This window comes from Pseudophryne corroboree, chromosome 6 (assembly GCF_028390025.1).
Source record: "Pseudophryne corroboree isolate aPseCor3 chromosome 6, aPseCor3.hap2, whole genome shotgun sequence".
Taxonomy (NCBI): Eukaryota; Metazoa; Chordata; class Amphibia; order Anura; family Myobatrachidae; genus Pseudophryne; species Pseudophryne corroboree.
The window spans coordinates 343,825,606-343,838,216 of record NC_086449.1 but is presented as its reverse complement, the minus strand read 5'-3'; the positions used below and the strand labels follow the sequence as shown (position 1 = coordinate 343,838,216).

The 12,611-nt window shown below is 38.3% G+C and overlaps 1 protein-coding gene across 3 annotated transcripts in view; it reads left to right on the top strand.

Moving 5' to 3' along the window:
- Positions 1–12,611, top strand: part of VPS13C (vacuolar protein sorting 13 homolog C) — a 950,377-nt gene that overhangs the window by 162,495 nt on the left and 775,271 nt on the right. For 2 of the 3 annotated variants that reach the window (XM_063926502.1, XM_063926504.1), the window contains exon 6: positions 3,142–3,198. The exons of the other annotated variant lie outside the window; for it this stretch is intronic. In XM_063926502.1, the coding sequence (XP_063782572.1) occupies positions 3,142–3,198 (57 nt within the window). The remainder of the gene's footprint in view (positions 1–3,141; positions 3,199–12,611) is intronic. 3 annotated transcript variants of the gene reach the window in all.

Below are 12,611 nucleotides of genomic sequence, written 5' to 3'. Positions count from 1 at the left end.
GGCGGTGTAAATGGGTAATCCGGGTCAGCATGGCAAACCTCCCGTACCGCAGTGTCCGGTGGGCGGTCGGGAGGTTGGGGGTCACGGCGCACGCTGTCTATGCAGACAGTGTGCGCCCTGCTGGTTGCCATGCTGCGGCTGGAGACATGGCACATGCTGTCTAAGCAGACAGCAGCGCCATGTCTGGTGCCTGGAAGCGCCGGAGGCTGGGGGCAGCACAGCAGCTTCCAGATTGCTGTGCTTGCCCCCGGCGAGACACTCCGGAGTCCCGATCTGCAGTGTGGGCCGGTGCTTGGACATGACATCATCTCTAAGCGCCGGCCCACAAGACACTGCACCCGGGTGCAGTGTTAACGGTGCCGATCCGGGAATATCTCAGATCGGCACTACAGTGTAAATGGGGGAGTCCCGGGTCTGACCCAGCTTGGAACCGTGTTCCAAATCCTGGGTCAGACCCGGGATTTTGGTGTAAAAGGGGTATGACTGTCTTATTTGAATAAAATAAAAATAACCATTGAATGCGAATTTACTATATTTTAAGTATCTAACCGTTAGTAAAGAAATAATAAATGGTATGTTTTGGCCTCTCTAATTTCTTAAAGGCTAAGACCCACTTTGGTTCAGTAGTAAATCCGCTGACACCTGTGATAGGATGTATGTGTATATGATTTATTTCTTGGTCTAAGAGTCCATTACTTTTGGCTAGTCACTGTGGCTATTGTCACACCTCTATACGTCAACCTCTTTGACAATTAAAGTTGTGGTTACGATATTCCACCAACCACACCAACCTGTGCTCGCAGCCTAATAATAAGGAACACTCCTATTAGGTAATAATTAGCGAGTAGGAGGTCGGTAGTATGAATATATATATTGAAGTTCTTTTTGATGTTTGGTAGTATGAATATATATATTGAAGTTCTTTTTGATGTGACAATACTACTGGGAAGATATGAAAACTTGGACTTGGAGCTCTTATATATAGGATGTTCAGAAACATAACCTGTGCTCGTAGCCTCTAACTATAAGGAGCCTTCCTTTGAGGTACTTAACGAGTAGTAGGTCGGTGAGACCGCTATATAGACAGTCAGGACAAATCTGGACATAAGATTCACTACATCCAGGGTATTCAGAAACAGGATTTTTAGGCACAGATATCTTGACGATCTCGGAATTAAAAATACTGTACTATATACAGTGACCAAGTGGAGGACCTGTATCTCATTACAATTATAACACACCATTCAATTAATAACAACACGTGGACACGGTTTTAAGATGTTTACTACACAATCTTTATTTTTTCTTATTCACATATTTGTTAGTTTGTATGATTTTAACCTCTATGTTTCACTGTAGTCTTGAATCAACATGTGAGCTATAATCACATTCTTTTAACTAATGGAATAATAAAAGTTATATTTTATAAAAATCATTCTTCTTTCTTCTTGTGCGTCAACAATACAGATGCCTTTTTTTTTCTTCTAAATTTTCAGTTGTATCATGTACTGTAGTTGACAGCACCCCCTTTACTGATAATATATTACTCATAATATTAAGAGGGGTCCTATAAGTGGTTATATGTAAATGATCTTCATACACTCACATTATATTGATTCAAGTTTGCAGATACTTTACCTCTTTTTAATACATTTAAATGAACGTATACAGATGTGGTGCTTTAACACACTGCAGCACTGCAGTGTGGGACCTGCAGTCCCAGCACAATGCTACATCTCCATTTAAAACACATTTGTTTCTTCAACATACAAGTACGGGTTGGGTATGCGTGACCTGCAATCAGGAGACCGCTGGTCAGCATACCGACGCCGGTATCTCGGCAGAGGAATGCGCGGGTGAGGGGAGCGCAACAAGCCTCTTGCGGGCTCGCTGTGCCATCGCAATCACTGCTTAATCCCGCCCACTCAGAATCCCTGAGTATTGCTGCATACGGGGATTGGCTGCTTTCATCTCTTTTATGTACTTATTATGTGCTTATTATGTGCTTCTCTGAAAAGCACTTGCCTATGTGTTGATATGCATGTTATATCTAATTCTGGGCCTTATTCAGGTTTGTTAGCAAATCAAAAAAGCAATTGGTCAAAACCATGCTGCACTGCAGTTTGTGCAGATATAACATGTGCAGAGAGAGTTAAGCCCCATACACATTAGACGACATTTTGAAATATCTCTCTCAGAATGGCTGATCTCAGCGAGATCTTTCACAATCTTGTCCAGTGTATACACTAAATATCGAACATGTACAGACATTATCGTCCATATTAGCATGCAGGGCTATGGGGCCGGGTGACGTCAGGGTGTGAAGAAACTTCACTCCACCCGTCGCCTCCCAACCCCCTTCCCCCTACCGCCAGGTCGGCCATATTGGCCATCGGGAACCTCGGCGGAATCATCAAATGTGTAGGGGCCATTACTCTAGGAGCTACACTTGTTTCTTCTACTCCTAATGTGAAAAGAGCATTGACAGAGAGATCCAAAAAGGCTGGCCTGTTTCCCATACACAGCAAACCCATCAGGTACTAATATCTATTTGTCTCTCCTGCTCTTGACATTAAAGGAGTGGTTTCACTCAGTCTGTAGAAAATAAGACCGCATACATAGCATTTACTAAAAAGATTTACCACTATAATGATAAGTGTAGAATGTAAGAATAGCTGGAACCTTATATAACTAAGGATGCATACCCATTACAAGTGTTTTGTTACACCACGCCAACTTTTATTTTCATTTATGGCTTGTTGTGCAAAAATACAATTCACAACAACCAATGTGTACTCAAATAGAAGAGGTTTAGTGATAAAAAAAAATTGTCATCTATTTTCACAGTCATTGCATATGCACAGTTATACATTATAATATTTTATGTGTAAGCATAATTGTATGTTTTAAACTCATTAAGCAGCACATTGGAAACATCTCTGCTTTCAAACCTATTTTTAATATATATCAAATAAAAGTTACATTTTATTGAAATTAGGAGACAAGATTCGTCTTTATTTCTCCCAGTAGTAGTAGTTATTACTGTAAGGTACCAGTTAGCATGTCAAGATTATCTAATTACAAAAAAACCCCCTTAATTAATTTCAGTTTCTGTTGTTTATTGCTTGCCATTGGATGCAGAAGATCTTGGAGACTGCTACAACTTGCAGAGCTTTGTGTATAGTAATGCAAAGTCTGGTGCGTATAGCAAAATGCTCTGTAATATACTGGACAAAATAAATTCCGTCAGAAATTCTGTTAATTTAGAAGTGTCCTTTTTATCATAAAAAGTCATTGGAATAAAGATTTAAAATTTTGTTTTACAAAATAAAGAGTAGGCTATTGAAGTTAAGGTGTGTACACACGGTGAAATGTCTCCTTTCGATTTTGACTATATAGTCAAAATCGCAAGGAAAGTTAGTGGAAATCGCTAGGTGTTAGGCAGCTTGCGATACTGATTCGATCATGATGCGTGGTCCCGCTGAGTCGGCATCACAAGGCTAGATAGACTGTGCAGGCAAGTCCATCTTGACTATCTAGTGTACTATCTAGTCAAAGTATAGTCAAAATTGCCACTTAGTCAAAATCGTACATAGACAAAATCGAAAGTACAGATAGTCAAAATCTGTGCTTCTTGGCTCTGGGGGAGTTTAAGGGAAAAAAATTATAATACTGTACTCTAGGGCGCTGTGATTCAAAAAAGTTTGGGAACCACTGTTGTATAAAACCTTATTTAGAATGTGGTGACACCCAGTGGACATATTAACAAGACAAGTTGCATAGTGGTGATTAATAAAATAAATGTTTGTTTGGTTGTCCCATTTTGTTTTCGTTTCTGAAGAGATTTAACCGTTTGACTTAACCAATGGTTTTTGAATTAGTTCTTCTTTAAACAAAAATAGACTATGTAATCTTTGCTCTGCTGTGCATTTTCTTTCCAAGCCTGAAGTAGCTTTTTTCCCATTGGAAAGTTAGATTTCTGTGCATTCTGTATTATTTAATAAGACATATCAATTAAAGGCTAAAGCTGGGTACACACTAGAGCAATGTCACACCAAAATGCAGTTTTGATGTGACATATCGCTTACGTCACGCAGTGAAACCAAGCGTCCGTCGCTAGCATCCTGTGATGTGTTAATGAAGGATGAAACATGGTCGTTCCGTCCTTCATTAAAATCGCCCCAGTGTGTATGGGCATTTCGGGCTGAAGGGTGATTCGTTCCTATCTCGGAACAAATTTCCGTCGCTCCAGTGTTTACCCAGCCTAAGACTTTGAAAAGAGGGAGTAGCAGAATACATACATGGGAGACAAATGGCTGCCAAATAATTATGCTACAGATACACACAAGCCCTTTGTCTGGTTATATGTATACAAAAGATAACCAGTTTAAATACCCGAAACTTAAACATACAAAGTAAACATTATAACCTGGTTTAAAAGAAAAATTCAGCTGCAAGGCACAAATCTTAATAACAGCGCATGCTATGCATTGTGAGAAAAAAAAATCCAATGAATACTGTGTTTTTTATTTTTATTTTTTTCAAAAAATAAACCCTATCCAGTGCGTTATCTTTGGTCAGTTTTATCTCTTTGCACAGTGCTAGCAAAACTGTAGTAAATATACCTGCCAATCAAAACAATATTAATACAGTATTAGAATACATGTATGCATTAACCTTTAAACATGATCTTTTCATATAAATAATAACCTTATACTTTATTTACTTCTAGATTTAAATTCCAGTGTGCAAAGGAATTAAAATCTCTTCTATTTTGTATATCTGATGAAGGGCACAGAAACATGTATATCCCATGCACACCCATAATAACCACAATTGTCTCCTTGATACATATATGTTCCTTTTACTGTCTGAATTTTTTGCTGGTGTACGAATACCTCCATGCATGTACTGTACTACTGTGATGTATGGTTTCCTGTATGTGTGTGTGTACGTTTTAGAGATGAGCGGGTTCGGTTTTACTTGGATTTACTCGGTTCTCAAAATGGCATCTTATTGGCTCATGGATGACACGTGTTTTGGATAGCCAATAGAAAAAATCCGGATAAAACCGAACTGGCATTAATTCTGGCATTACATCCGAACCCGCTCATCTCTAGTACGTATGTAGTGTGTATGTGTATATATATATATATATATATATATATATACAAATATAAAACCACAGCACTCGCCACCCCAAAAGCGGGGTTCAATGTCTGCACTCACAGGGTGGGGTGCATGTAGCCCATGGCCACCTATTTAAATATATGCAAACAGAAAATTCAGCACTCACAATAGCAAGCTCACTTATCCTCACCACATCATTAAATAAATGATGGGGGTTTAGTTAGTGAATTGGCCAATGCACGGAAGCCTGCAAACCGATCGCCAAGGTACCCCACCTTCATGCAGGTCCTACACTATCACAGAGTCTTAAAAATTAAAACCTGGCAACTGTATCACACATAATATAACTGCAAATATGCCTACTTGGTTTAATGTGCACCTGCCACATACCTTATGGCTTTTAATGGTACACTAGTCATCTGACACTGGCTGATAAATTACTAAGGAACAGCTGACACAGGTTTAGGACAATTGAGTTTACATAGGGGTGCATGAAAAAGCTTGTGGCCACAGTTAATAAGAGTTAACCATAGATGTTGTGAGGATATACACGGCGCTATACGAAGCTTTTAAGCTTTGTTTAACATTTCTTTTTCTGCCTGATCACTTGGTTGTGCCCTATATATACATCATATACATCACGTATAGCCACTATGCCTCTAATTAGAAATAGAATGTTTCTCACCAGCAAAAACTGATATCACCCAACAGGAAGTGATGTCACCAATTACCTGGCCATGTGCTGGGTTCACACCATCTCCTTAGGTATAAATGGAGCATCTCTGCTCACTGACCTTATCCCCATGATGAAGTCTAAGGACGAAACGCGTTGGAACTGATGCACCTGAACTTCCCCTATGGGCAGATAAGCTGTTTTAATATTTATTTTTTGTACGTTTGAATTTTTACTATCTATCTTGGATGTTTATGGAAAACCTGATGTATCCCATTCCTGATATAGACAGATAAGCTTGTCATTCATTTTTATCTTCTACGCTCGCATTACTTCTACTTTTTATGTTTTATGTGTTTTATTAAATATTGTGAAAAACTTTTAAAAAAATCCCTGGCTGTGGATTTTAAATTGTGGGATTTGCTTTTACCCAGAAAGTTTTTAATAACACATAATTGGTTCACTTGATCTGTAGATTGAAAATTGCGTAAAAACAGTACGCGCTATGTTATCTTGTTCTTCTTGTTTCATGTACCCATACTGGTCCTATGACTGAAGCAAAAGTCTGTTTATGCCAGATAAGTAGCGTCCTGTTCTCAATCACACCAGTTCTTTTTTACATAATCTTATTAGACACTAGTAGGCGCCCTTTTCTTCACTTCCCAAAAAAAATCTCCATTTATGTGTTTTCCAAGCACATATTTATTGTTTAAGGTTGCAGCCACTCTCACTTTAGAGGAAGTGTCACTTATCGTATACACTTAATTTTATATGTATCACTGGTACTACATTGTGACATCTGAGCGCCCCCGCGTCTATTTGTTCGACTACTTTTTTTGGTTTCTCTCGGAGGCAGCTAGACACATCGTACACCATAATGTTTAAAAATAGAGGTCTGGAGAGAAGAAACAACCTCTGTCAACAGATTTTTAACGAAGAAAATCCAAGCACATCTCAAGTGACTGATAATGATGAGGACCTGGACTCACTTTTCTGGGAAACAGACTCCTAACTAAAGAGATCAAAGCATGGTGGGAGATCAAAGGTTTGGAACAATATATCTCAGTAAACAGAATTCCTAGAGGGCTACGTCTCATCAAAAGACCCACCTTTGGTCAGGATAAGCAGGACTTTATAAAGAAATGGGATGAAACACTCCATAACTGTTCATTAGACCTAATGAGGTTAATCATCTCAGAGAAAAAGAATATTCTTACCACAATCGAGGAGGACATTAAGAAAAAAGAACAAATATTAGTGCGACATCAAGATAAGGAGGAATTCAAAGCCAATGATGCTACCTTAACCAAGAAAATTGAACGTATAGAAGAAGAGGTGATCAAAGGTAAACAAAAGAAATACCTGAGAGATAAAGAAGACTATGCGCACAACCAAGTGAATAACTGGAGCAGATTCCAAGAAAAGAATTACAACCGTATCCCTGTCTTTCAAGATCGAAGAACAAAAAGATGGAAGAAAACTCCATATCAAAAGAGAGGTAATCCGGAAAGATGGAGAACCGCAAATAATCACGTTTCCCCGTACATGAAACCTATACTTCTGAAGAACAGATTCTCTGCCCTGCAACGCCTGGACTCTAACAGTGACTCGGATTTTTTGTCACCGGACCCGGACACAGACAATCCATCAACTACAAAGAAAACGTTCTTCAGAGAGAGATTCAAGGCTCAAGCCCCCATAAAAAGAAGCTACCCAGAAGAAGAGGCACAAGGGGCAGCGGCAGGACAAAACCCCCAAAAAAGGTATCTAAAATAGACCCTCAGGAGAAAGGAATATTCAATCTGTCAAACCAGACCTTAAACACGGCGGAAATCTCTTTACTTGGCAAAGGACTAAAATTTGCACCGTCAAATCAGATTAATAAATTTGAGACTTTTATTGATCTCAACAAGTTTATTAGGGCATTGACACTTAAGAGACATTTCGCAAGAAAAGACAAAGAAACCACACTGTCTCAACCAACCAAATCTGGTTTAAAAAGAAAATCTAAATTTTATCCCTTGGAGTCCAAAGGCAACTACATTAATGTATTCTACGAACAAGTGAGAAAAGATCTATGTGAAGATGACTTAGAAAAAAGTAAATTCTCAAACTTGAATAATGCCGAAAAAGAAGCTCTGAAAAAGTTACAAGAAAACAGAAACATTGTTATTAAGCAGGCGGACAAAGGAGGTGGCCTCGTAATAATGGACAGGGATGCATATGTGACAGAAGCCACCCGCCTTCTCAGTGACGATATCTCATACAGAAAACTTCCAAACGACCCCACAAATACATTCGTTGAAGAATTGAGAGTTTTACTAGTACAGCATCTCCATAACCAAACTTTGGAAAAAGAGGAATTCCAATATCTGATGACATCAAATCCGGTCATACCCATCTTTTACTTCCTACCAAAGATACACAAGACACTTGTCAATCCACCAGGTAGACCTATAATTGCTGGAATTGACTCATTGACAGCACATATGTCCGAGTACATAGATGTCTTTCTTCAGAAATACGTGGTGCAACTTCCGTCATATCTCAAAGACACGAAGAACGTATTGGACATACTACCAATGGTACAGTGGAAGAATTCTTACATGTGGATAACCATAGATGTCCAGAGTCTTTACACCTGTATTGTACATGAAAAAGGGATTGAAGCATGTCGGAGCTTTCTAGACAGGGATTTGGATCTCTCCACACCCCATAAAGATGCCATTTGTGAGTTCATTAAGTTTATTCTCCATCACAATTACTTTAAATTCCAGGACACCTTTTTTCTTCAGACATGTGGGACAGCTATGGGGACGATTTTTGCGCCCAGCTTCGCGAACCTTCTCATGGGAAGCTGGGAGGAGGACCATATTCATTCCAATAATCCATGTATCGATCAGCTGATACTATACAAACGCTATATTGATGATATTCTCATAATCTGGGAAGGTCAAGAGGAAGACTTCATGGTTTTCTTTAACCTAATATCTAATAATGATTACAACTTGAAATTCACATATCATATGGACAAAGTGAAAATAGACTTTCTGGACCTGACTTTATCAAGCACCAATCAAAAAATCAACACCTGCAACTATATAAAAAAAGTGGATACTAACAGCTACCTACATTACAAAAGCTGTCATGCAAAGGGTTGGAAAAACAACATCCCGTACTCCCAGTTTCATCGGATCAGACGTAACTGCAGCAATCCAGATGAGTGCGCCGAACAACTTGAACTATATGCAGGAAGATTTAAAGAAAGACAATACCCAGAGATTACCATTAAGAAAGCACTTGAAAAAGTTTGTGATGCCAACATGGCGACCGCACCCATTAAAGAGAAATCAGATGAGAAATTCATCCCCTTTATCACCACCTACAACTGCCAGGAACAGTCCATTAAGAAATCGTTTAACAAACACTGGAACCTCCTGTTACTTGACCCCGTCCTCAAAGATATCATTCCAGAACGACCAAAAATTGTTTTTAGAAAGACCAAAAGCCTCAAAGACATCCTAGCCCCAAGTCTTTTGAAAAAGGAAGAGCCTACAAACAAAATTGGGATGCCAAAGTGCAAAGGAAATTACAAATGCGGAAACTGCAACATGTGTAAGTTTGTACATCCAGTCAGAAGAAACTTCTCCAACCATAACAACTCGAAAGAATATCTAATTAAGGACTTCATGAACTGTAACTCAACCATGGTCATATATCTCTTAGAGTGCACATGTGGCCTAAAATATGTGGGTAAAACTAAACGACTACTTAAAATTCGATTACAAGAACATGTCCGAAATATAAAAAACAAGGTTGAGAACCACGCAGTTTCCAAACACTTCAAGGAAAAACACAAGTCCAATCCCGAAGATTTGACATTCAAGGCTATCGAGCAAATCAAATCAGGAGAAAGAGGGGGAGATGTATTGAACAAACTATCAAAAAGAGAGATGTTCTGGATTTTCGAACTTCAGACTATGGCACCTCTGGGCTTCAACGAAGCATTTGAAATCGCCCCTTTTTTATAAGAGACTCATCACTTATACTATTTTTCAAAGATCATTAAAATTATTTAAAAAAAAAAAAATATTTTAAGAATTCTTTATTAACTACACTTTTAGTTCACAATTGCACTATATTATTGCACTATAGTCATTATTTATATTATGGTCTTTACTCATCATGTCACCTGAATACCTGCAATTATACTGCACATCTTACATTTCTGCATGGTTTATTTCACGTGTTCTTAATTACTCCAGTCACCACACAATAAATTAATATATCGTTTTAATGTTCCAGCCCATTGGCGTAAAACCAGCTCCGTCCAGCCTCAGTTTGGATGTGTTTAAATTTTATGACAACTACGTGTGAACTACTATGGACTTTCTGATGGACTTTATGTTGGAATCCATGAAAACCTATTAAGATGGGACATATTCCTATACATGGAAAAAGAACTACACCACTATGTGCATCATTTGTGTATATATATATATATTTTTATATATATATATATATATATATATATATCTATATATATCTATATATATATCTATATATCTTTTTAATGTATTTATATCTCCTTATTTCAACTAGGACTACTCTTGATATGCTTTATATATCTTTATGTGCCCTTATATATATTTTTACATATTTTTCTATATATAATTCTATTTGCCCTCATATATTCATTATTTTGCCCAATTCTTCCCTCCGTCATTGCTCCCCTTTAAAGAGCAGCCGTAATCACTGGCAAGCACCGTTATACAGGACGCATCGTCATTAAGATGACGATGCGTTCCACAGTGCGTTCCACCGGCCGGCGGACGTATCTTCCGCAAAACCGGAAGTGACGCGCGGCGGACCACGCCAGGAACTAGCGCTGCGTTCCACCGCGCTACACGGCGCTATACGAAGCTTTTAAGCTTTGTTTAACATTTCTTTTTCTGCCTGATCACTTGGTTGTGCCCTATATATACATCACGTATAGCCACTATGCCTCTAATTAGAAATAGAATGTTTCTCACCAGCAAAAACTGATATCACCCAACAGGAAGTGATGTCACCAATTACCTGGCCATGTGCTGGGTTCACACCATCTCCTTAGGTATAAATGGAGCATCTCTGCTCACTGACCTTATCCCCATGATGAAGTCTAATTAAGGACGAAACGCGTTGGAACTGATGCACCTGAACTTCCCCTATGGGCAGATAAGCTGTTTTAATATTTATTTTTTGTACGTTTGAATTTTTACTATCTATCTTGGATGTTTATGGAAAACCTGATGTATCCCATTCCTGATATAGACAGATAAGCTTGTCATTCATTTTTATCTTGTACGCTCGCATTACTTCTACTTTTTATGTTTTATGTGTTTTATTAAATATTGTGAAAAACTTTTAAAAAAATCCCTGGCTGTGGATTTTAAATTGTGGGATTTGCTTTTACCCAGAAAGTTTTTTATAACACATAATTGGTTCACTTGATCTGTAGATTGAAAATTGCGTAAAAACAGTACGCGCTATGTTATCTTGTTCTTTTTGTTTCATGTACCCATACTGGTCCTATGACTGAAGCAAAAGTCTGTTTATGCCAGATAAGTAGCGTCCTGTTCTCAATCACACCAGTTCTTTTTTACATAATCTTATTAGACACTAGTAGGCGCCCTTTTCTTCACTTCCCAAAAAAAAAAAAAAAAAAAAATATATATATATATATATATATATATATATATATATATATATATATACACACAGTTGTGCTCATAAGTTTACATACCCTAGCAGAATTTGTGATTTTCTGGCCATTTGTCAGAGAATATGAATGATAACTCACAAACTTTTCTTTCACTCACGGTTAGTGGTTGGGTGAAGCCATTTATTGTCAAACAACTGTGTTTACTCTTTTTAAATCATAATGACAACAGAAACTACCCAAATGACCCTGAACAAAAGTTTACATACCCTGGAGATTTTGGCCTGATAACATGCACACAAGTTGACACAAACGGGTTTGAATGGCTACTAAAGGTAACCATCCTCACCTGTGATTTGTTTGCTTGTAATCAGTGTGTGTGTGTGTGTGTGTGTATAAAAGGTCAGTGAGTTTCTGGACTCACGAAAGACCCTTGCATCTTTCATCCAGTGCTGCACTGACGTGTCTGGATTCTGAGTCATGAGGAAAGCAAAAGAATTGTCAACTGATCTGCGGGAAAAGGTAATTGAACTGTATAAAACAGGAAAGGGATATAAAAAGATATCCAAGCAATTGAGAATGCCAATCAGCAGTGTTCAAACTCTAATTAAGAAGTGGAAAATGAGGGATTCTGTAGAAACCAAATCACGGTCAGGTAGACCAACAAAAATTTCAGCCACAACTGCCAGGAAAATTGTTCGGGATGCAAAGAAAAATCCACAAATAACTTCAGCTGAAATACAGGACTCTCTGAAAAAAAAGTGGTGTGGTTGTTTCAAGATGCACAATAAGTCTTATTGTTTATATGTAATAATTTCTGCATTGTACCTGTGACTGTGTGTGCCTAAAGCTGCTGTGTGGATTCTATTCTGTGTATCACATGTATTGCTATCACTATGTTCTGTGGCCTGGGGGTCTAAGTGCGGCAGGGTCTCATTTAAAATATAGTGTTCCACAGGATATACTGTTTTGTATTTTTCACTGTGTGTATCAGTCACCTCACACCGCTTAAATCCTCTGTTTTGTGCTTTGCATTTGCTATCACATCACACAGGTTTTTTTTTTGCAGGTATTGTGTTTGCCTGGCTATATGGTACTGTTGCGCCC